The sequence below is a fragment of the Salvelinus namaycush genome, chromosome 21 (assembly GCF_016432855.1).
Source record: "Salvelinus namaycush isolate Seneca chromosome 21, SaNama_1.0, whole genome shotgun sequence".
NCBI lineage: Eukaryota > Metazoa > Chordata > Actinopteri > Salmoniformes > Salmonidae > Salvelinus > Salvelinus namaycush.
Genome location: NC_052327.1, coordinates 8,402,193 through 8,428,041, shown reverse-complemented (window position 1 = coordinate 8,428,041; position 25,849 = coordinate 8,402,193). Strand labels below are relative to the sequence as shown.

The 25,849-nt window shown below is 44.1% G+C and overlaps 1 protein-coding gene and 1 long non-coding RNA gene across 2 annotated transcripts; both read right to left on the bottom strand.

Annotated features, from left to right (window-relative positions):
* Positions 1-6,846: 6,846 nt before the first annotated feature.
* On the bottom strand, positions 6,847-9,931 carry LOC120066605. Its single transcript, XR_005478783.1, has 2 exons — positions 9,811-9,931; positions 6,847-7,828 (listed from the first exon to the last, which is right to left on the bottom strand). It is a non-coding gene; the product is annotated as an uncharacterized LOC120066605 (long non-coding RNA).
* A 2-nt stretch (positions 9,932-9,933) lies between these two features.
* LOC120066552 (capZ-interacting protein-like) lies at positions 9,934-24,947 on the bottom strand (the record flags this gene model as incomplete). Its single annotated transcript, XM_039017976.1, has 7 exons — positions 24,772-24,947; positions 15,341-15,427; positions 13,160-13,237; positions 12,665-12,733; positions 12,000-12,239; positions 9,981-10,428; positions 9,934-9,935 (listed from the first exon to the last, which is right to left on the bottom strand). Coding segments are annotated over exons 1-7 (930 nt in total), but the record flags the coding sequence as incomplete, so codon positions are not given.
* Between the last annotated feature and the right edge of the window lie 902 nt (positions 24,948-25,849).

Below are 25,849 nucleotides of genomic sequence, written 5' to 3'. Positions count from 1 at the left end.
AGTGCTGCATCAGATGACCTGGCCTCCACAATCACCCGACCTCTACCCAATTGAGATGGTTTGGGATGAGTTGGACCGCAGAGTGAAGGAAAAGCAGCCAACAAGTGCTCAGCATATGTGGGAACTCCTTCAAGACTGTTGGAAAATAATTACAGGTGAAGCTGGTTGAGAGAATGACAAGAGTTGTCAAAGCTATCATCAAGGCAAAGGATGGCTACTTTGAAGAATCTAAAATATATTTTGATTTGTTTAACACTTTTTTGGTTACTACATGATTCCATATGTGTTATTTCATAGTTTTGATGTCTTCATTATTATAGAAAATATGTAAAAATAAAGAAAAACCCTTGAATGAGTAGGTGTGTCCAAACTTTTGACTGGTGCTGTATTCCTTCACTCCAACTGCACATCACATTGAAAGACCCGACCCCTGTACATCTCTGTTCTAAAGCCAGTTCAGGATCTAATCAACAGTGGCTGTATTTGACCCTTATTTAACTAAACACGTCAGTTAAGAACAAATTCTTATTTTCAATGACGGCCTACCGGGGAATAGTTTGTTAAAACTTCTTATGGCTGCGATCCCGTTAACGGGAGGACTTGGAGCAGTCCTATGACAACGTCGAGAGGGCAAGTTGAGACTTATAGCCTATTGGTCCAGAACACTCACTCATCCAGAGAAGAACTACAATCTGCATTCGGGCATGCTAGAGTTCTTGGCGCTGAAAGTGGGCTCTGTGAGCGTTTCAGAGACTACCTATTCCATGCTCCTTCCTTTATGGTGTATACGGACAACAACCCCCTCACATATGTGACCACCTCTAAGTTGAATGCAACAAGACTATTGGCTGATTTCAACTTCAATGTAAAGTACAGACCTGGAAAGGCAAATGGAGATGCAGATGGCCTATCAATGATGCCATTGGATATGTTCATGACACAGTGTACAGAGGGAGTAAGTCAGGACACTCAGTGCCACAACGCAGGGTATCCTAATGCAGCAGGAAGAGCCTACGCCACTGTTCAGCTCTATCACATTTCATGCCATCCAAGAGCAAGCAGAGAATGAGAGACTACTCAGCAAAGTACGGCCAATCTCCAGAGATGAAATACGGGAGGCTCAAAAGAAAAATCCAGTGACCGGAAAAGTGGAGTACAAGAAGAGAAACCAGAGACCTAGTGCAAATATCATTCATACAGAGGAGGTGAGAGCCTTGCTCAGAGAATGGGGAAAGCTAGAGATCAAACCAGACGGAACAGGAGAAGTCATTACAGATGTCAACTCGTTCATCCTCTCAGCATCAAGGAACTGCACCAGGAAATGGGACATCTGGGCACAGAAAGAACATTGAGCTTAATCAAAATGCAGCATGATGTGGAACACTTTGTAACAAATGAGTGTGAGTGCCTGAGGAAGAGGAAACCAAATAGACCAGCACCCATGATGAGCATCAAAATGACTCATCTGTTTGAGTTAGTTTCTGTAGACATCCTTCACCTGGAGACGTGCAAAGGAGGTTATGAGTACATACAGTTGAAGTCGGAAGTTTACATACACTTAGGTTGGAGTCATTAAAACTCTTTTTTCAACCACTCCACAAATTTCTTGTTAACAAACTATAGTTTTGGCAAGTCAGTTAGGACATCTACTTTGTGCATGACACAAGTCATTTTCCTACAATTGTTTACAGACAGATTATTTCACTTATAATTCACTGTATCACAATGCCAGTTGGTCAGAAGTTTACATACACTAAGTTGACTGTGCCTTTAAACAGCTTGGAAAATTCCAGAAAACGATGTCATGGATTTAGAAGCTTCTGATAGGCTAATTGACATAATTTGAGTCAATTAGAGGTGTACCTGTGGATGTATTTAAAGGCCTACCTTCAAACTCAGTGCCGCTTTGCTTGACATCATGGGAAAATCAAAAGAAATCAGCCAAGACCTCAGACAAAAAAATTGTAGACCTCCACAAGTCTGGTTCATCCTTGGTAGCAATTTCCAAACGCCTGAAGGTACCACATTAATCTGTACAAACAATAGTACGCAAGTATAAACACCATGGGACCACGCAGCAGTCATACCGCTCAGGAAGGAAACGTGCTCTGTCTCCTAGAGATTAAGGTACTTTGGTGCGAAAATTGCTAATCAATCCTAGAACAACAGCGAAGGACCTTGTGAAGATGCTGGAGGAAACAGGTACAAAAGTATCTGTATCCACAGTAAAACGAGTCTTATATCGACATAACCTGAAAGGCCGCTCAGCAAGGAAGCCACTGCTCCAAATCCGCCATAGAAAAATTCAGACTACAGTTTGCAACTGCACATGGGGACAAAGATCGTACTTTTTGGAGAAATGTCCTCTTGTCTGATGAAACAAAAATAGAACTGTTTGGCCATGATGACCATCGTTATGTTTGTTGGAAAAAGTGGGAGGCTTGCAAGCCGAAGAACACCATCCCAACCGTGAAGCACGGGGGTGGCAGCATCATGTTGTGGGGGTGCTTTTCTGCAGGAGGGACTGGTGCACTTCACAAAATAGATGGCATCATGAGGCAGGACAATTATGTGGATATATTGAAGCAACATCTCAAGACATCAGTCAGGAAGTTAACGCTTGGTCGCAAAAGGGTCTTGATGAAGTATGACCCCAAACATACTTCCAAAGTTGTGGCAAAATGGCTTAAGGACAACAAAGTCAAGGTATTGGAGTGGCCATCAGAAAGCACTGACCTCAATCCTATAGAAAATTTGTGGGCAGGACTGAAAAGGCGTGTGCGAGCAAGGAGGCCTACAAACCTGACTCAGTTACACCAGCTCTGTCAGGAGGAATGGGCCAAAATTGACTCAACTTATTGTGGAAAGCTTGTGGAAGGCTACCCGAAACGATTAACCCAAGTTAAACAATTTGAAATACAATGCTACCAATTACTAATTTTGTTTTTGTAAACGTCTGACCCACTGTGAATGTGATGAAAGAAATAAAAGCTGAAATAAATCATTCTCTCTACTATTTTTCTGACATTTCACATTCTTAAAATAAAGTGGTGATCCTAACTGACCTAAAACAGGGAATTGTTACTAGGATTAAATGTCAGGAATTATTAAAAACTGAGTTTAAATGTATTTGGCTAAGGTGTATGTAAACTTCCGACTTCAACTGTATTTGTTGTCATGGAACACTACACATGCTTTTCCCAAGCCTATGTAACCACAAACAGGTGCAGACAAACTGTTCAATGAAATTCTGATTTCTTGGAAAATACACCACGACCAGGGAAGAAAATGTGAAAAACAACTGTTACATCGACTGATCAGAGCTCTGTGGAATACGATGGTCACACACCACTCCGTTTCACACACAGGGGAGCGGTCAAACAGAGAGATTTAACCGTACCCTTTTCTCCATGCTCAGAACACTAAGAGAAAAACATAAGATTGACTAGAAAAGCTAGCCTCCACGTCTCCCCATCAATCTCCTGTTCGGGATAAAAAGGGAGGACAATCCAGGCTTCTACCAGGACTATGTGGAGAAGTGGAAAAAGAGAATGACCGAGGCCTATAGAGATAGCATCCAAAAATGAAGTCACGTCAGCTGACAGGAGAAAGAAGCAGTACGACAAGAGAACCTATGGGTCAGAGCTTCAAGAAGGCAGCAGGGTCCTTGTAAGGAACATGAGAGAAAGGGGAGGGCCAGGCAAAATCCACTCCTACTGGGGAGATTAAGTCTATGTCATCCAGGCCCGCAAAGGTAAAGACAGTCCAGTTTTCGAGGTCCAGCCCGAGAGTGGGAAAGGTAAGATAAGAGTGCTCCATAGAAACCTGTTGTTGCCATGTGACTTTATACCTGTAGCTGAAACTCCAGAACAACCTCAGAGCAACGACAGAGTGAAAAGAAGATTGAGTAACGGATCAAAACTTAGACCCCATGTGACACAGAACCATCAACACACATAGACAGCGAGGAACATTCTGATGAGGAGTTCCAGACAGGACTACTTACCTGGTCATCCACCGAGCCACCATGTCCACCCACACTGAACCACAGAGCACACCGGAAGTACAGGAGAGGTGTCAGTCGCCACAAATGTCTGAAGAGGAACAGGAGTGAACTGGAGAAGGAGTGGGAAAGGGGAAACCTAGTCAGTTGCACAACTGAATGCATTCAACCAAAATGTGTCTTCCGCATTGAACCCAACCACAGACAAACATTGGTAGTAGAATGGCCTTACTGAACAGCTCAGTGACTTTCAACGTGGCACTGTCATAGGATGAAACTTTTCCAACAATTCGGTTTGTCAAATTTCTGCCCTGCTAAAGCTACCCTGGTCAACTGTGAGTGCTGTTATTGTGAAGTGGAAATGTCTAGGAGCAATGGAGCAGTGGAAACGCGTTCTCTGGAGTGATAAATCACGTTTCACCATCTGGCAGTCCGACGGACAAATCTTGGTTTGGTGGATGCCAGGAGAACGCTACCTGCCCGAATGCATAGTGCCAACTGTAAAGTTTGGTGGAGGAGGAATAATGGTCTGGGGTTGTTTTTCATGGTTCGTGCTCGGCCCTTTAGTTCCAGTGAAGGAAAATCTTAACGCTACAGCATACAATGACATTCTAGACGATTCTGTGCTTCCAACTATGTGGCAACAGTTTAGGGAAGGCCCTTTCCGGTATCAGCATGACAATGTCCCCGTGCACAAAGCGAGTCCATACAGAAATGGTTTGTCGAGATCAGTGTGGGAGAACTTGACTGGCCTGCACAGAGCCCTGAGCCCAGGCCTAACCACCCAACATCAGTGCCCAACCTCACTAATGCTCTTGTGGCTGACTAGAAGTAATTCCCCACAGCAACGTTCCAACTTCTAGTAGAAAGCCTGCCCAGAAGAGTGGAGGCTGTTATAGCAGCAGGTTTCCACATACTTTTGGTCATGTCATTTTTATCCGATTCGGTCACAAAGCTGCCTGCAAAAACTCAAGCCCCCCCCAAAATGTCATTATTATTTTAAGTATTATTCATTTACAAAATCAGTCTCGCTTTTACAGTTGCTTATTTCTTAAAGATATTAAACAGTGCTTTCATTTCATTTTAAATAATTATAACTATGCTCAAGTCTTTGTCATTGATCTATTTTTCCAGTCCAGCAGAAAGAAAAAACGAGGTGAGATTTTTGGCACATTAAATAAAATTCTGATCTTTGGGACACAAGCTCAAAAAGCAGCTTGGAAGCAATAATGGTGCAGGCCTGTGTACTGCTCTGTGATACAGCAGGCACTGCCACCTAGTGGGAAACAACTGTACAGGTGGTGGTGACAGACATACAGTACATAACTAAACAGGTCAACATTCACAAGGCCGCAGGGCCAGACGGATTACCAGGACATATACACCTAGCATGCACTGACCAACTGGCAACTGTCTTCACTGACATTTTCAACCTCTCCCTGTCCGAGTCTGTAATACCAACATGTTTCAAGCAGACCACCATAGTCCCTGTGCACAAGAACACTAAGGTAACCTGCCTAAATGATTACCGACCCGTAGCACTCACGTCTGTAGCCATGAAGTGCTTTGAAAGTCTGGTCATGGCTCACATCAACACCATTATCCCAGAAACCTTAGACCCACTCCAACTAGCATACCACCCCAAAAGATCCACAGATGATGCAATCTCTATTGCACTGCACACTGCCCTTTCCCACCTGGACAAAAGGAACACCTATGTGAGAATGCTATTCATTGACTACAGCTCAGCGTTCAACACCATAGTGCCCTCAAAGCTCATCACTAAGCTAAAGACCCTGGGACTAAACACCTCCCTCTGCAATTGGATCCTGGACTTCCTGACGGTCCGCCCCAGGTGGTAAGGGTAGGTAACAACACATCTGCCACGCTGATCCTCAACACGGGGGCCCCTCAGGGCTCAGTCCCCTCCTGTACTCCCTGTTCACTCATGACTGCATGGCCAGGCACGACTCCAACACCATCATTATTTTTGCAGATGACACAACAATGACGAGACAGCATATAGGGAGGAGGTCAGAAACCTGACCGTGTGGTGCCAGGATAACAACCTCTCCCTCAACGTAATCAAGACAAAGGAGATGATTGTGGACTATTAGGAAAAGGAGGACCGAGCACACCCCCATTTTCATCGACAGGGCTGTAGTGGAGCAGGTTCAGAGATTCAAGTTCCTTGGTGTCCACAACAAACTAACATGGTCCAAGCACACCAAGACAGTCGTGAAGAGGACACGGCAAAATCTATTCCCCCTCAGGAGACTGAAAAGAATTGGCATGGGTCCTCAGATTCTTAAAAGGTTCTACAGCTGCACCATCAAGAGTCCTCAGACTATTTGCATTAACTCCCCCCCTTTTACGCTGCTGCTACTCTGTTATTATCTATGCATATATCACTTTAATAACTCTACCTACATGTACATATTACCTCAGTTACCTCGACTAACCGGTGCCCCGGCACATTGACTCTGTACCGGTACCCCCTGTATATAGCCTCGCTGTTGTTATTTTACTGCTGCTCTTTAATTATTTATTTCTTTTTTTGTGTGGTATTTTTCTAAAAACTGCATTGTTGGTTCAGAGCTTGTAAGAAAGTATTTCACTGTAAGGTCTACACCTGTTTTATTCGACACATGTGACAAATAACATTTGATTTGATTTTAACACCCATTGATGCAAAAGAAGCAAACAGACCGAAATGGGGAGAGACCTACCTGAACTTGTCCAATAAGACACAGAGCAGGCTCAGGACACAGAGTGTAGCGTTGTCGAATCATACAAAGTTTGTAACGGCGGTCATTTTTTTATATATATAAAAAATAAAATTAAAATGTTAAAATGTAACCTTTATTGAACTAGGCAAGTCAGTTAAGAACAAAATCTTATTTACAATGACAGCCTACCCCGAACAACGCTGGGCCAAGTTAGGAATGTTCATGCAAGACAGGAGTCAGGATATTGAGTTTCAGTTGGATTGGGACAATAGGAAATAAGCCTAGGCTCTATATAAGGCTACTACAGTACGTGAGTCAATAGATAAATAATACACTTGATTTGGGCTACATTATTGCATGCAAAAAAAAATCTGATCGGTGATAGATGAGCAAACTAATCAATTATCTACCACTTCCACTTGTCCAGCCAGAGATCAATTAACCAAATATACAGACAGACATTCAGTGAAACAAAATCACATTGATTGATTATCAGACAAGTCACAGGCTTTTGGTCAGGAGTAGGACATGATTGATTATCAGAGTAGGACAGGCTGAAGAGCAAAATTCACTTGTATAAAATGCTGTCAAAATGTTCTTATCAGTTAATATGTGAGGAAACTAAGACTAAAGATGATCATTAGCACTCACTTCAACTTAGCTAACATTTCTCCAGCCTAATTGTAACAAAATATCAAAACAGAGATGAAGTGAAAACAAAAATCTGACATTAATTGATTTATCTAGACCAGGGATTCCCAAACTCCAAACATGTGCATAGCTATGTCCCAAATGAAACCCTACTCCCTATATAGTGCACTACTTTAGACCAGAGGACTATTGAACCTGGTCAAACTTACTAAACTATATAGGGCATAGTGTGCAATTTGGGACGCAGCCAGAGTGTAGGACCTTCCAGATGCAGAGGACTAAAGGGAGTCCATCCAGTGGCATAGTCTGCAGTCCATACCAGCCTCTCCTTTTCCACTACAGTATGTGCTATGGGATGAAGGGAGTTAGTGCACACTATGGGGGTCTCCCACTCTGTAAATCAGGGGCATGGTGCGGTTGCGGACCATCAGAGCTTGGTGTTCTCCTGAGAGGTGGACAGATAGCAACACATACACACACATGAGTGTTAGAGGTCAGCTTAAGGCCGGTATAATACAAGTCATTTCTTAAAGATAATAATAACAGTTGTTGTGGAACATACAGTAATGTTTTGTTTTGGCGTGTTATCAGCAAGCAGATTATATTCTATGCACGGGGATGGTATAGGATGACATGACGTGACTTGATGTTGAATAGAGTTGTTACAGAGTTTTTAGGAAATGTCCATAGATGTCCATAGATACAGTTGAAGTCGGAAGTTTACATACACCTTAGCCAAATATATTCAAACTCAGTTTTTCACAATTCCTGACATTTAATGCTAGTAAAAATTCCCTGTCTTAGGTCAGTTAGGATCAGCACTTTATTTTAAGAATGTGAAATGTCAGAATAATAGTCGGGAGAATGATTTCTTTCAGCTTTTATTTCTTTCATCACATTCCGAGTGGGTCAGAAGTTTACAAACACTCAATTAGTATTTGGTAGCATGGCCTTTAAATTGTTTAACTTGGGTCAAACGTTTCGGGTTGGGTGAATTTTGGCCCATTCCTCCTGACAGAGCTGGTGTAACTGAGTCAGGTTTGTAGGCCTCCTTGCTCACACACGCTTTTTCAGTACGGCCAACAAATTTTCTATAGGATTGAGGACAGGACTTTGTGATGGCCACTCCAATACCTTGACTTTATTGTCATTTTGCCACAACTTTGGAAGTATGCTTGGGGTCATTGTCCATTTGGAAGACCCATTTGCGACCAAGCAACTTCCTTAACTTCCTGACTGATGTCTTGAGATGTTGCTTCAATATACCCACAGAATTGTCCTGCCTCATGATGCCATCTATTTTGTGAAGTTCACCAGTCCCTCCTGCAGCAAAGCACCCCCACAACATGATGCTGCCACCCCCTGTGCTTCACGTTTGGGATGGTGTTCTTCGGCTTGCAAGCCTCCCACTTTTTCCAACAAACATAACGATGGTCATTAAGGCCAAACAGTTCTATATTTGTTTCATCAGACCAGAGGACATTTCTCCAAAAGTACGATCTTTGTCCTCATGTGCAGTTGCAAACTGTAGTCTGGCTTTTTTATGGCGGTTTTGGAGCAGTGGCTTCTTCCTTGCTGAGTGGCCTTTCAGGTTATGTCGATATAGGACTCACTTTACTGTGGATATAGATACTTTTGTACCTGTTTCCTCCAGCATCTTCACAAGGTCCTTTGCAGTTGTTCTGGGATTGATTTGCAATTTTCGCACCAAAGTAGGTTCATCTCTAGGAGACAGAACGCGTCTCCCTCCTGAGCGGTATGACGGCTGCGGGGTCCCATGGTGTTTATACTTGCGTACTATTGTTTGTACAGATTAACGTGGTACCTTCAGGCATTTGGAAATTGCTCCCACGGATGAACCAGACTTGTGGAGGTCTACAATTTTTTTTCTGAGGCCTTGGCTGATTTCTTTTGATTTTCGTATGATGTCAAGCAAAGAGGAACTGAGTTTGAAGGTAGGTCTTGAAATACATCCACAGGTACACCTCCAATTGACTCAAATGATGTCAATTAGGCTTATTATCTGAAGCTTCTAAAGCCATGACATAATTTTCTGGAATTTTCCACGCTGTTTAAAGGCACAGCCAACTTAATGTATGTAAACTTCTGACCCACTTGAATTGTGATACAGTGAATTATAAGTGAAATAATCTGTCTGTAAACAACAATTGTTGGAAAAATGACTTGTGTCATGCACAAAGTAGATGTCCTAACCGACTTGCCAAAACTATAGTTTGTTAACAAGAAATGTGTGGAGTGGTTGAAAAACGAGTTTTAATGACTCCAACCTAAGTGTATGTAAACTTCTGACTTCAACTGTAGATAGTTCAGTGATCTTGGTTTGTGAAATATCTACCATCAATATCTTGGGGCTCTATTCAATCGGATTGAATAGAGCCCCTGATCGTGAAAGAACACCTTACTCACCTTCTCTTCGTTGCAGTTTGTATTCCTCTCTCCCTCCTTTTCTTTGCAGGCCAGCTCTTCCCCCTCTTCTTTCTCTCTCTCTGTAGATGACTCCTCCGCTGAACAACTCTCCCTCCCCTTCTCCTCTTCTCCTCCACACCCCTGATCACAATCTTTCACCTCTTCTCCTCTAGACCATGTTACCTCCTCTCCTGTCTGTCTCTCCTCTGCTGTCTGTCTGTCGTCCTGTCTCTCATCTCCTGTCTGTCTCTCCTGTCTCTCCTCTCTCTGGGGCTCCAGCGTTTTTTCTGACTTTGTCTTTTCTAGGGGGTCTTTGTTTGTGGTTGAGCTGTCTGTTGTGGCAATCTGTTGCTGTGAGTTAGCAGGGGTAGAGGAGCCTGTCTCTATCTTTGCTTTGGTAGACAGAGATGTGTCTGCTCTTTCGCCATCCTTCTCTTCCACTTCCTTCTCAAACACCTCCTCCCCCTCTCCCTTCTCTTCCTCCCCAACTTTGGCCTCAGGGTCGTCGGATGTAGTTAGGGGCGTCTCTTCACCCGTCGCCCCGTCTCCTTCCTCTCCGCTGGACTTCCTGTGTCGTCTCGAAGGTGGGCGTCGCCGGATGGAGAGGCGGGCTCTTCCCTGGAGAGGCAGGGACACAGACCATTAAGAACAGCTATGACACAGGATATGACATAATACACATGCAGACAAACACACAGGCTTAAAGGTATAACACACACACACACCCTGGCACACACACACACACACACACACACACACACACACACACACACACGTGTTTTACTAACCTTGAGGGGACCAAAAAATGTATTCCAATCCAAATCCTATTTTCCCTAACCCATAACCCTAACCCTAACCACAAACCTCTAAACCTAACCTCAAACCCTAATTGTAACCCTGATTGCAACCCTAAACATAACCCTTAACACTAAAATAGCCTTCTTCCTTGTGGGGACTGGCAAAACAATGAATTTAAAAAAAAATATATATATATACACAGTACCGGTCAAAAGTTTGGACACACCTACTCATTCAAGGGTTTTTCAAAATGTTTACTATTTTCTACATTGTAGAATAATAGTGAAGACATCAATACTATGAAATAACACATGGAACTATGTAGTAACCAAAAAAGTGTTAAACAAATAAAAATGTATTTTATTTTTCAGATTTTTCAAAGTAGCCACCCTTAGCCTTGATGACAGCTTTGCACAGTGCTGGCATTCTCTCAACTAGCTTCATGAGGTAGTCACCTGGAATGCATTTCAATTAACAACTGTGCCTTGTTAAAAGTTAATTTGTGAAATTTCTTTCCTACTTAATGCATTTGAGCCAATCAGTTGTGTTGTGGTATACAGAAGATAGCCCTATTTGGTAAAAGACCAAGTCCATATTATAGCAAGAACAGCTCAAATAAGCAAAGAGAAATGACAGTCCATCACTACTTTAAGAGATGAAGGTCAGTCAATCCGGAAAATTTCAAGAACTTTCTTCAAGTTGTCACACCCTGGCCTCTGTTATATTGATTTTCTTTATTAGTTTAGTTAGGTCAGGGTGTGACATGGGGGATGTTTGTGTGTTTTGTCTAGTTTAGGGTGTGTGTATTGTTTAAGGGGTTTTTAGTATGTATGGGGTTGTGTTCAGTGTAGGTGTTTAGGAAAGTCTATGGTTGCCTGATTTGGTTCTCAATCAGAGACAGCTGTTTATTGTTGTCTCTGATTGGGAGCCATATTTAAGGCAGCCATAGGCTTTAGGTGTTTGTGGGTAATTGTCTATGTCAGTGTGTAGTGGTCAGTGTCAGCACCATTTGTTTATATAGCTTCACGGTCGTCAGTTTGTTGTTTTGTTTCGTTCGTTGCTCGTCTCTAATAAAAAGAGAATGTATTTCTCACACGCTGCGTTTTGGTCCTCTCTTCCAAGTCAAGACGATCATGACACAAGTGCAGTCGCAAAAACCATCAAGTGCGCAAATTAGGGATAAGTGCCTTGTTCAACGGTACATCAACCTGATTGTTTTGCCTTGTCTGCTCAGGTATTCGAACCAGCAACCTTTCGATCACTGGCTCTAATCACTAGGCTACCTGCCGCCCTAAAATGTTACCACTTGTCTGAATTTTCCTTGTTTTACTATGACTTCTGATCCCCACAAGGATAGTAAAACCAAAAACACACACACACACTTAGCAGACCTTGTTGATACTGGGCAGTAGGGATCCTTCGGTGGGTGTGGCTGCGACCTCAAAGGTGGCAGGTGTCTCTTCCTCGCTCAGCGACCGAGGGAGGGGTGCCCTGCTCACTGGGGAGGTGGGGGTAGTAACAGGAGGGGTGGGGGAGCAGGGGGAGGTGGGGGTAAAGGAGGGGGGCAACAGTCTCAGCCCAGGGCTCTTAGGAGAGGGCAGGAGGGAACAGGGGGATAACGCCAGGTTAGCCTGGAGAGAGAGAGAGGGTGGGGAGAGAGGGAGAGAGAGAGCAAGGAAGAAAGAGAGAGAGAAAGACAGGGAGAGAGATTGTTATTACATACTAAGACGTACCTAAGATTCAGAGAGCATAGCAGGCATTTTGTGTGGGCTGTCCTCAGTGACACTGACTGGATGTTGAAGTGTGAGACACTCAGTCAGGAAATGGCTGCTCTCTCTTATTATCAACCTGTGAGACTTTACTGTAACTGATCCTCTCCATCTGACCTCCCTCCTCTCTCTGCATGCACCTGCACTGCTCACTGACATACAACAGGGGGCGGCCTTGAATACTCTTCACATAACTGTATGGTTCAGCAAGAGCATATCACTCTCCAAATCAACACGCACACAGATGCAGACAAGTACTTACACACACACACACACACCATGCTCACCTGCAGTTTCTCAATAAGAGCAGAGTTCCTTTTGATTTTGGCAGGATGCAGAGACGGGGAGATGGGTTTCTGAAACACAGGTGAGAAGTACGCACGCACGCGCGCACACACACACACACACACACACACACACACACACACAAGCACTTCATCACGGCATGCTTCTCTGTCTCGTCCTATATATTAACTTTATCTCAGTCTGTATTAGATACCAGGTTTAGGGTCAACTCTATTTCAACCCTAGTAGTCTTCATTCAGTGATACTAAGACACAGATGATGGACATAGAACTGCACAAAACACAGCACTACCCCTCACACACACATGTACACACAGACATCGAAAGGGACATGGCATTATAGAACTGTACAACACACAGCACTACCCCACACACATGTACACACAGACATCGAAAGGGACATGGCATTATAGAACTGTACAACACACAACTGTCAAACAGTCCCCTCAAACACTCACACCCACACACTCCTCTCACCTCCTCGTCCACCTGCCCCTGTGCCGTGGTCTTGGGGAGCTGTAGGGTTCGAGGGGGGCGTCTCCTAACAGGCTTACTCTGGAAGAGAAACCAACACCAAGGGGCTACTCAAACAATACTATACCAACAGCCATAATACTATTACACATAGCATAGCACTTGCATGGCACTGGCATAGCATAGTAATCACATAATACTAACAGACGCACACAGATCAAGAGACACAAGACCAGAGGCTACTAAACCAACACTGTGCCATGAACACAATGGGCCTACTAGCAACATAACATACACACAACACTGAAACGTCAACATAGCAGAAGACAACAGAACAGCACAACTAGAACACAGGGCGCTACAGACATGCAGACGTACAAATCTGATACTACAACACATGCCACTGACCAACAACACAAACGTTCATTTTAGAGATAAACAAAAACGATCATAGTGTACTGTCACTGACATGACTCAAGAGGCACACAACACAAATGCAGTACACCGACTGACACCACAGCAACCACAACCCATACATGAACACTGACAAACAAACACACTCCACATACACACACATGGCATGCTGACATCAACGAACACACCAAAGTACAATAACTGTGCAGCACGTCGGAACAAAACATGTCAACAAGAAACAGCATTACACGTAAATTATATGTTGACGTACAGTACCAGTCAAAAGTTTGGACACACCTACTCATTCAAGGGTTTTTCTTTATTTTTACTATTTTCTACATTGCCATCCTTTGCATTGATGACAGCTTTGCACGCTCTTGGCATTCTCTCAACCAGCTTCACCTGGAATGCTTTTCCAACAGTCTTTAAGGTGTTCCCACATATGCTGAGCACTTGTTGGCTGCTTTTCCTTCACTCTGCGGTCCAAATCATCCCAAACCATCTTAATTGGGTTGAGGTTGGGTGATTGTGGAGGCCAGGTCATCTGATACAGCACTCCATCACTCTCCTTCTTGGTAAAATAGCCCTTACACAGCCTGGAGGTGTGTTGGGTCATTGTCCTGTTGAAAAACAAATGATAGTCCCACTAAGCGCAAACCACATGGGATGGCGTATCACTGCAGCATGCCGTGGTAAAGGGAACTGAATGTACTCAACTGAAATGTGTCTTCTGCATTTAAACCAACCCCTCTGAATCAGTAGCCATGCTGGTTAAGTGTGCCTTGAATTCTAAATAAATCACTGACAGTGTCACCAGCAAAGCACCCCCACACCATCACACCTCCTCCTCCATGCTTCACTGTGGGAACCACACATGCGGAGATCATCTGTTCACCTACTCTGTGTCTCACAAAGACACGGCGGTTGGAACCAAAAATCTCAAATTTGGACTCATCAGACCAAAGGACAGATTTCCGTCGGTCTAATGGCCATTGCTCGTGTTTCTTGGCGTAAGCAAGTCTCTTCTTCTTATTGGTGTCCTTTGTGGTTTCTTTGCAGCAATTTGACCATGAAGGCCTGATTCACACAGTCTCCTCTGAACAGTTGATGTTGAGATGTGTCTGTTACTTGAACTCTGTGAAGCATTTATTTGGGCTGCAATTTCTGAGGCTGGTAACTCTAATGAACATATCCTCTGCAGCAGAGGTAACTCTGGATCTTCCTTTCCTATGGTGGTCCTCATGAGAGCCAGTTGCATCATAGCGCTTGATGGATTTTGTGACTGCACTTGAAGAAACTTTAAAAGTTCTTGAAATTTTTCGTAATGTAGAAAATAGTAAAAAATTAAGAAAAACCCTTGAATGAGTAGGTGTGTCTAAACTTTTGACTGGTACTATAAATTTCATGAATGAGTGTTTACGACAGAGTGTGTGTTTAAGATCTATTTGGTCACACAGAAATAAACACGTAACAACATCAATGAGGAGATACAATTATTATATTGACACATTACAGTGCCCACCATTACATCAATGAATGTGGTTGTGTGTTTTAAAGCAGGGCTGACACTGTGTTCACAACAAAGGCACAGATATTCATAGAACCACTTCCTGCACCTCACTTCCTGTGTGTAACTTCCTGTTTCACTTATCTGTGTTTTAACATGTGCAGCTGCTTCAGTACTATCTATCTATCTATCTGAGTGTGAGAGAGAGAAGGAAGAGAAGAGAAAAGAGAGAGAACGAGAAAAGGAAGTTATAATGACCTCACCCCGTCAGTTCCCATGGGGATGGGAGGGGCATGAGCTTTGAACTTTCCAGCCAGCTCCGCCACTGACTTCTTAGGCGGGGCGTCCTCCTGAAACACAGGAAGTACAATATGGCTTAGTGCACACACACAAAGTAAATGGCTGCTGACACACACAGATGAGGTGAGGTCATTTATTTGGGGGAAGCTGGGGGGGAAATTGGACAGGGAATGCTTCCCAAATGGTACCCTATTCCGTAAATGTTCAAATCACATCAGATGTTATTGGTCACATACACGTTTAGCAGATGTTATTGTGGGTGTAGCGAAATGCTTGTGTTTCTAGCTCCAACAGTGCAGTAATATCTAACCATTCACAACTACACACAATAGTTGTGCGATGTGTACGCTGAGGAACTTGACGTTTTCCATCTTGTCCACTGCAGTCCCGTCGATGTGGATAGGGGGTGCTCCCTCTGCTGTTTCCCGAAGTCCACGATCAGCTCCTTTGTTTTGTCGACATTGAGTGAAAGGTTACTTTCCTGGATCACACTCCCAGGGCCCTCACCTCCTACCTGTAGGCTGTCTCATCCTTGTTGGTAATCAGTCCTACTAATGTTGTGTCATCTGCAAACTTGAGTTGGAGGCGTGCGTGGCCACCCAGTCATGTGTGAACAGAGGAGAGGGAGTACAGGAGGGACTGAGCATGTGTTGAGGAGGGACTGAGCACTGTGTTGCGGATCAGCGAAGTGGAGGTGTTGTTTCCTAATGTCAGGAAGTCCAGGACCCAGTTGCACAGGACGGGGTTCAGACCCAGGGCCCGAGTTTAATGATGAGCTTGGAGGGCACTATGGTGTTGAATGCTGAGCTGTAGTCAATGAACAGTATTCTTACATAGGTATTCCTCTTGTCCAGATGGGATAGGACAGTGTGCAGTGCGATGGCGATTGCATCGTCTGTGGATCTATTGGGGCGGTAAGCAAATTGAAGAGGGTCTAGGGTGTCAGGTAAGGTGGAGGTGATATGATCCTTAACTAGCCTCTCAAAGCACTTCATGATGACTGAAGTGAGTGCTACGGGGCAATAGTCATTTAGTTCAGTTACCTTTGCTTTATTGGGTACAGGAACAATGGTGGACATCTTGAAACAAGTGGGGACAGTAGACTGGGATAGGGATAGATTGAATATGTCCGTAAACACTCCAGCCAGCTAGTCTGCACATGCTCTGAGGATGCGGCTAGGGATGCCGTCTGGGCCGGCAGCCTTGCGAGGGTTAACACGCTTAAATGTCTAACTCACATCGGCCACGGAGAAGGAGAGGCCACAGTCCTTGGTAGCGGGCCACGTCAGTGGCACTGTGTTATCTTCAAAGCGGGCGAAGGTGTTCTAGCTTGTCCGGAAGCAAGACGTCGGTGTCCGCAACGTCAGTATAGAGACAAAGTGGAGTCGCAATTGAACGGCTCACACACGAGACATGTGTGACATTTTGCCTGTTTGATTGCCTTACGGAGGGAATAGCTACACTGTTTCTATTCGGCCATATTCCCAGTCACCTTGCCATGGTTAAATGTGGTGGTTCGCGCTTTCAGTTTTGCGCGAATGCTGCCATCTATACACGGTTTCTGGTTAGGGTAGGTTTTAATAGTCTGTGTATTTGTGGATGTTATTCTCAGAGGCTAACGGGAACATATCCCGCGTGATCAAAACAATCTTGAAGCGTGGATTCCAATTGGTCAGACCAGCGTTGAATATTCCTTAGCACGGGTACTTCCTGTTTGAGTTTCTACCTAAAGGAAGGGAGGAGCAAATTGGAGTCGTGATCAGATTAGCAGAAGCGAGGGCAGGGAGGGCCTTGTAGGCATTTCGGAAGTTGATTAGCAGTGGTCCAATGTTTTCTCAGAGTGAGTGCTTCAGTCATGGTGTTGGTAGAACTTCAGTAGCGTTTTTCTCAAATTTGCTTTGTTAAAATCCCCAGCTACAATAAATGCGGCCTCAGGATATGTGGTTTCCAGTTTGCATAAAGTCCAGTGAAGTTCTTTGAGGGCCGTTGTGGTATGGGCTTGAGGGGGAATATACAAGTCTGTGACTATAACCGAAGAGAATTCTCTTGGGAGGTAATACTGTCGGCATTTGATTGTGATGTATTCTCGGTCGAGTGAATAAAAAGACTTGAGTTTCTGTATGTTATCACAATCACACCATGAGTAGTTAATCATAAAACATACACCCCCGCCTTTCTTCTTCCCGGAGAGTTCTTTATTCCTGTTTGCGCAATGTACTGAGAACCCAGCTGGCTGTATAGGCAAAGACAATATATCCCGAGAGAGCCATGTTTCCATGAAACAGAGTACGTTACAATCCCTGATGTCTCTCTGGAAGGAGATCCTTGCCCTGAGCTTGTCTACCTCCAGAGACTGAACATTAGCGAGTAATATACTCAGAAGTGGTGGATGGTGTGCCCGCCTCCTGAGTCGGACTAGAAGTCCACTCCGAATACCTCTTTGCTAACAGTGTTTTGGAGCAGCCTCTGGAATCAGTTCATTTGCCCTTGGGGGTACGAACAAAGGATCCAATTTGGGAAAGTCGTAAAAGTTATTTCCAGCTTTATGTAGTAACACAAAAGAAATCCTGGGCTAATAGAGTAAGAATTAGCACACACAAAAAAAATACTGCAAAGTTGCTTAGGAGCTAGAAGCAGAGCTGCACTATCTGTCGGCGCCATCTTGCGGGCATGAGCCCTGGTCAAAAGTAGCACACAATGTAGGGAATAATGTGGCATTTGGAACGCAACTTCCACAATACACAACCATACTGACACAACAGGACATTTACATTTATATTTTAGTCATTTAGCAGACGCTCTAATCCAGCGCGATTTACAATAGTGAAAGCATACTTTTTTGTACTTTTCCAATTTTCCACAACAGGAAATGACCTCACACCCGCAGAATGGCTAGGGAAGGATATAGGGGGGAATACAGCGAGGAGCATGATTAAAAGAAAACCGAGAGATGGGTATAGAAATAGAACGAACAGTTGGAAGTGTTTGCCTGTCTGCCATTATGTCTGTCTATGGATGCTCTCTCTCTCGTCTCTCTGTATCCTGTGACCTCACCACACTTATATTTGCCACTCCCCTTTCCTTCTAGTTCTAGAACAGTCAGATTACACAGGTTACACACAAATCCCCTCTCTCTCTCTCCTTCCATCTCCCTCCCTCCACCCACCCCTCCCTCTCTCTCTCTCCGTTTGTCTGGGCTACCCAGTTTTCCTAGCAAGTTTGTAGCTTTCCTCAATACTCCTGTAAATCTAACATAGAGATAGATGAGAACCATTCTGTGTCTTATGGTAAGTAATTCTGCCATATACTGTGGCTCTTTCTACAGTCTAAGTATGACCTCACCCTGCTCTCTCTCTCTCTCTCTCACTAGGGCAAGACCCAGTTAGATCATGACTACGTCCCAAAAGGGCCTTGGTCAAAATCTGTGCACTATAAAGGGAATAGGGTGCCATTTGGGATAGAGCCCATTCCCCTCCCTCAATCCAGAGCTGAGGTCATATCCCTCTCTTTCCCCCCGCTCTCAGCTGCTTTCCCCTGCTCTGGTCAACAAGCACTTCCCTCTCTAGATATCCCCACTGCCCACTCAAGAGAGAGAGAAGAGAGAAATAGGGAAGACAGAGAGATGGAAGGAGAGATAGAAAGAGAGAGAGACAATATTGACAATATTGATTATTCTTTTAATTATGTTAATATTGGAAATCTCCAAAGTAAGCTTTGGCAATATGTACATTGTTACATCATGCCAATATAGCAAATGTAATTTAATTTAATTGAGAAAGAGAGAGAGAGTGCAACCCGTGTGTCTGTCTGTGTGTGTGTGGGTGGGTGGGTGGGTGGGTGGCTGGGGACCCGGCGACTTGGGACTGGAGGACATTACATGAAGTGGCAGTGAATAAGGTAAATTACAGGCTGGTGAAAGAGAGAAAGCACTGGCCTGAGAGATCTACTAGGGAGAGGGAGAGAGAGCAAGAGAGAATGAGAGAGAGAGGGAGAAAGATGAGAGATATCAGTAACAGATTGAGAGTCTGCTGCCTGGAGCATCAACAACCCTTACCCTCTAACCCTTACTCTGTGGTGTTTACAAATCTGAAGAGATGGGATAGGTGTGAGCAATATGGAACAATAAAGCCTAAGTAGGGTCATCACTATATTACTTAGGCCCCAGACCCCCTGTCCCCAGACCCAGATGCCTGGTCCCCGGACCTGGACCCAGACCCTCAAACCCAGACCCCCTGTCCCCAGACCCAGATGCCTGGCCCCCCGGACCTGGACCTGGACCCAGACCCTCAAACCCAGACCCCCTGTCCCCAGACCCAGAAGCCTGGCCCCACGGACCTGGACCTGGACCCAGACCCTCAAACCCAGACCCCCTGTCCCCAGACCCAGAAGCCTGGCCCCCTGGACCTGGACCCAGACCCTCAAACCCAGACCCCCTGTCCCCAGACCCAGATGCCTGGCCCTCCGGACCTGGACCCAGACCCTCAAACCCAGACCCCCTGTCCCCAGACCCAGATGCCTGGCCCCCCGGACCTGGACCCAGACCCTCAAACCCAGACCCAGATGCCTGGCCCCCCGGACCTGGACCCAGACCCTCAAACCCAGACCCCCTGTCCCCAGACCCAGATGCCTGGCCCCCCGAACCTGGACCTGGACCCAGACCCCCTGTCCCCAGACCCAGATGCCTGGCCCCCCGGACCTGGACCCAGACACCACCAGGCTCTGCTCTATGAACACATCCTGAAAGGATGGATTGGATGCCAGGCATTTTTTCAACAGTTTCACTTATTCCCATGGAATTTTCTCTGGTGGTAAAAGTTTATATGAGGAAAAATGGGATGACCCTTCTTACTGAGGTGTGTTGTTTAGGGGAGAGAGAGAGAGAACAAACCCAATTTTGATAAACTCCCATATCTACTGGGTGAAATTCCACAGTATGCCATCACAGCAGCAAGATTTGTGACCTGTTGCCACAAGAAAAGGGCAACCAGTGAAGAACAAACACTAAATACAACCCATATTTATGCTTATTTATTTTCCCTTGTGTACTTTAACCATTTGTACATTGTTACAACACTGTATATATACATAATGACATTTGTAATGTCTTTATTGTTTTGAAACTTCTGTATGTGTAATGTTTACTGTAAAAAAAAATGTTTATTTCACTTTTGTATATTATCTACCTCACTTGCTTTGGCAATGTTAACACATGTTTCCCATACCAATAAAGCCCCTTGAATTGAAATTGAATTGAGAGAGAGAGACCAGAGCTGTTGACAGTTCCAATGCTCCATTCAGGCCTGCTTCCACAGTACAAGACCTTTCTTCCTGTTTAATAAGTCCATTTAACACATACACTCAGTATTTGGGACCCATGCAAGGAATCAAAACCACAAACCTAGTGTTGCCACTGCCGGTACTATGCTCCAAGTTAGCTCACTGAGCCTCCTTCTACTACGAGACAATGATTCTCCTTCTATCTGTGCAACTTCAGTTAGTCTCAAACAAGTATCTAAAAGATAAGTGTTATAGAAGAGCTTGGGATAACATTACAGCTGGTCTAACCAAACACACTCTCTGAAGGTGAAACTTCAGACACTTACAGTATGTACACTCTGTGTGAAAATTGGTCTTTAAAAGAATATGAACCAAACTACACAATGCATCCAGTGAGTGCTGCCTGGCCTTCTTCTGACATCATTGCTAGACACACACCTGTTCCACAGTGCATGATGGGAGATGATGTCACACCATGGCAGACAGCTTCAACACCTCTGAACTGCTGTTTTTACGGTGCTTGTACAGCGTTAAATAAACACGCCGGCCTCACGCACTCCCTTCCCAGCCCCGCCCCATTCCGCCGGAATGTTAATTTAGTGTGAGTGTGTTTGTGTATGTGTGTTAACTGGGCTTGGCAACACTCCAACCCTAGGGAGAGAGTAAACATTGCAATAGCACAACAAAAACACAACATCTTAATAATTTTACCATGCTGGACCTCTCTCTATCTCTCTCTTCCTCTCTAGTCTACACTCTCTATAATCTGCACACTCTCTCTTTCCCTCTCTGCTCTGCTCCCCTAACAGTCATGTTGCTATGTGTGTGGGCTCTGGGGAGACATTATTGGTTGCACCCTTCCAGAAACATCCAGATATAACTCATCTGATCCCTATTTATATGCCTGTATACATCATCCTCACACATACAGTGCCTTCAGAAAGTATTCATACCCCTTGACTTAAATGTCTCAGAGCTTTCCACACCTGGATTGTGCAACATTTGATCATTATTATTTTCAAAATTCTTCAAGCTCTGTCAAATTGGTTGTTGATCATTGCTCCACAACCATTTTCAAGTCTTACCATAGATTTTCAAGTAGATTTAATTCAAAACTGTAACTCAGCCACTCAGAATCATTCATAGTCTTCTCTGTAAGCAACTCCAGTATAGATTTGGCCTTGTGTTTTAGGTTATAGTCCTCCTGAAAGGTGAATTCATCACCCAGTGTTTGGTGGAAAGCAGACTGAACCAGGTTTTCCTCTAAGATTTTGTCTGTGCTTAAGTCCATTCTATTTATTTTTATCCTGAAAACTCCCCAGTCCTTAACGATTACAAGCATACCCATAACATGATGCAGCCACAGCTATGCTTGAAAAAATGGAGAGTGGTGATCAGTAAGGTGCTGTATTTGATTTGCCCCAAACATAACACTTAATTAATTACTTAATTGCTCTTAGAGATTTACCCAGAAAGACTCACAGCTGTAATCACTGCCTCTACAAAGTATTGACTCAGGGGTGTGAATACTTATGTAAATTAGATTTTTCTGTACTTAATTTTCATGTTTTGGAAGATTTGTATTCTGTACAAGCTTCCTTCTTTTCACTCTGTCAAGTAGGTTAGTATTGTGGAGAAACTGTTGTTGTTGATCCATCCTCAGTTTTCTCCTATCACAGCCATTAAACACTGTAACTGTTTAAAAGTCACCATTGGCCTCATGTTGAAATCCCTGAGTGGTTTCCTTCCTCTCCGGCAACCGAGTTAGGAAGGAAGCCTGTATCTTTGAAGTAACTGGGTGTATTGATACACCATCCAACGTGTAATGTCCTGTCTTGACACATAATCATTGACACATAATCTAAATGTAATCCATTTTAAATTCAGGCTGTAACAAAACAAAATGTGTTAGGCACTGTAGACTGAGTGTGTGTGTGTGTGTGTGTGTGTGTGTGTGTGTGTGTGTGTGTGTGTGTGTGTGTGTGTGTGTGTGTGTTTAAGCATCACAAAGACATTCTTTGTCAGTGTGTGATTGAGACCACCAGCATGAGCATGATTCTTTTAGTGGTGCTGTGAGTGAGAGTGAGAGTGAGAGTCAGAGTGAGAGAGAGACCTATCGGATAGAATGGAAACCGTCAGATTACACAAATTACAATCTGACTGTTCCATTCTGTCAGATAGACACCTCTCTCTCTCATGACATCATCATCTGGCTCTGCTTATGTGTGGTGGATATGAGGTGGAGTCCAGTGTGTGTGTTGGCAGAGACTGAACATTAAGCTCAAACAGCTTCCCAAATACACTCCTAACACACACACACTTTCAGTAAGACCATACCCAGATCTTTGCTGTCCTTTACTCCCCTTCCTCTCTTCCTCTCCCTCTGTCCCTCTTTCCTTTCTCTCTTTCTCCCCCTCTGTCTTGTATCTCCTTGTCCTTCATTATCTGCCCTCACTTGAGGCAGCAGCGGCCTACACACACACACGGCTGTTGAAGTGGGGTTGATACACACTAAGTTGAAGGACTCACATTGCTGGCATTCAGCAGATAATGAAATCACATAGCCCGGAGGCCAGGCACACATGGGGGTACACACACACACAAATTAATTCTCATCCTTAAAGGCAGGTGACCAAGTGTATGAGTATAAAACATGTCTTTAGCATGGACTGGACTTGTTGTCAAATGGCACCATATACCCATTTAGTGTACTTTTGACAATAGGGAATAGGGTGCCATTATGGATGCAGACAGTCTTGATCTAACATCTCTTCTCTGGACAACTAGCCGCCCAATCGATGTCACGTTTCACAACCCACTCATGTATACGTCTACAGCGTGTAGAATTGTGCAACTCCATGTGTCGAAACCTGTTGCAAAGGCAACGGTTACACCACTTCCTCTGTGTGTGGTGTGTGTTCCTGTCATATTTCCTGTGTGAGTAGCGTACGGAACAACACCGACGCAGAGAAGCAGCTACAGTATAGGGTCAGCAAACCAGGAAGTCTTCCTGTGATAGGCTACCATCGCCCTCATTCCACCACCACGTGCATCATGCGTCTAACTCAAACCAATATGTCTGCTCCAAAATTCTCCAACTCTATTCTAACATCTACTACAAGTGACATTCTTTCATCATAGCCTAATGCAGAGGTGTCAAACTTAATTCCCGGAGGGCTGGTTTTCGCTCTTCCCTTGTACTTGATGGATCAATTAAGGAAATTGTTCAGGTTGTCTATTTGTTCTAGTCCCCACGTCCAGAACATATTCAACGAAACGTACAGTATTATACAGAGCCATGATTGCATGGAACTCCCTTCTATTTCATATAGCACAGGTGAACAGCAAACCTGGTTTCAAAAAACAAATAAAGCAACATCTCAAGCCACACCACCTCTCCCCCACGCCTCTCCCCCTAATTGTTTTTTGTATGTATTGACACGTGTAACTAATGGCTACGCACACACACACACACACATGACATGTTCATATTTTTTGTCTTTTTTCAGTAATGTCTTCTTCTTTATGTCTCGGACCCCAGTAAAACCAGCTGTCACCATTGTTGTCGGCTAATGGGGATCGTAATTTAAAAAAATACAACATTTTAAAAAGTCTGTCTTAATTGTACACAAATTGAAAGGTCGTAACAAAAAAACAGGAATGACATTTGACCCCCTGGGCTTAACGCAAACAAATTCAGTCATTAGGCTTATTATGCTTGACAGTCTCTCACACAGTGATGGCACTGTGATCATGAGAGAAAGAAAATGAAGTGACAACATGCGTGACTAAAAGTTTAGTTTGGTGAAATGTATGGGCTAGAACTAAGCCCAGGTCTGGTTGTTCTGCTCCTCTGTAATTCAAAACATGTGAATCATCTAATCTGCGATCAGTTTGGTCCATACAGATCACACAGAGAGTGTCATGTCTTATGCAGGTTGTTAGACTACATAGCCGACTAAACTCAACTCTACCATTTACGAGTTTAGTCGGCTATAGACTACATTGTACTGGACAGCACAGAATCACAGATATACTTCTATATGTAAATCAACAACTTAACTCTTCAACACAAACAAAAAAACATATTTCAAAAACACCCCAAAACTCTGTTTACCTCCATCCTCTGCTGCAGCTGCCTTGACTGTCGTCCCGTTCGCAGCAACTTTCAACTCCCTCTAAAAGTTTTATTTTGGGACTTGTCAAAGTTGCGCTCGGTCTCCTCTCCTCACACCCTTCTCTCTCCTGCCAGGCCCGTGTATGTGAGCTAAGCGAGAACCCTTAGTAGGCTGGAAACGTGGTCTCTCTCTCCCGCTCTCTCTCTCTCTCTGCGGCTATATTTAGAAAGCACTCTCACAACATTTCCAGAACGTGTGACTAGAGTGAGAGTGGGTGAAGCAACAGTAGCCTGTTGGTCGGTTTCAAACTGTAGTGTTGCGTTGCATGCATTTTCATGCCGAGCCGATGCTGAGATTTATAAAAAGTGATTGAAGTTAATTTTAGGGATGCGTATGACACAGGTGTAGCTACCAGTGGAGGCACCTCAGAGGAGGAAGGGGAGGACGATCCTACTCAGTGAATTTCATAAAAATAGTGCAACATTTAAAAATGTATCCTTTTTTACTATACTGAATATATTCATGTCACCAAATAACTGATTAAAACACGTATTGCAATTAAGCCTCAGCAGTACCCTCTAGGGTAGCACCATGGTGTAGCTGGAGGACAGCTATTTTCCATCCTCCTCTGGGTACGTTGACTTTAATACAAAACCTAGGACGCTCATGGCTCTAATTATGATGACTTCCGGAGGACAACATCTAGAGCCTGACTGATTTATCGGTTTACGAATATTATCCTTTTACCAATGTGTTTGTATCGCATTTAATCCATTGAAAATTACCGATATCAGATGCGGAGAAAACGCTATATTTGCTCTTTGTGAAGGGTATTCCTCAAGCTCTGTCTTTCAAATGTTTTCAGAGACACAAAAAAAACTTTGAAGGTTACAAAGTAGCACTTCGTAACTTCGTTTTGAAGTATGGGTTCATTGTCACTTGATAGGGATTGGTCCAAATTCACATTTCGCCAATGGCCACCCCCATTTCCATGACGAGTGCTCGCTAGCTAGCCAGCTAACTAGCTGTGTGAGACTACTTGACGCCATCACTGAGGTTTAGTGCTATCTGGAATCC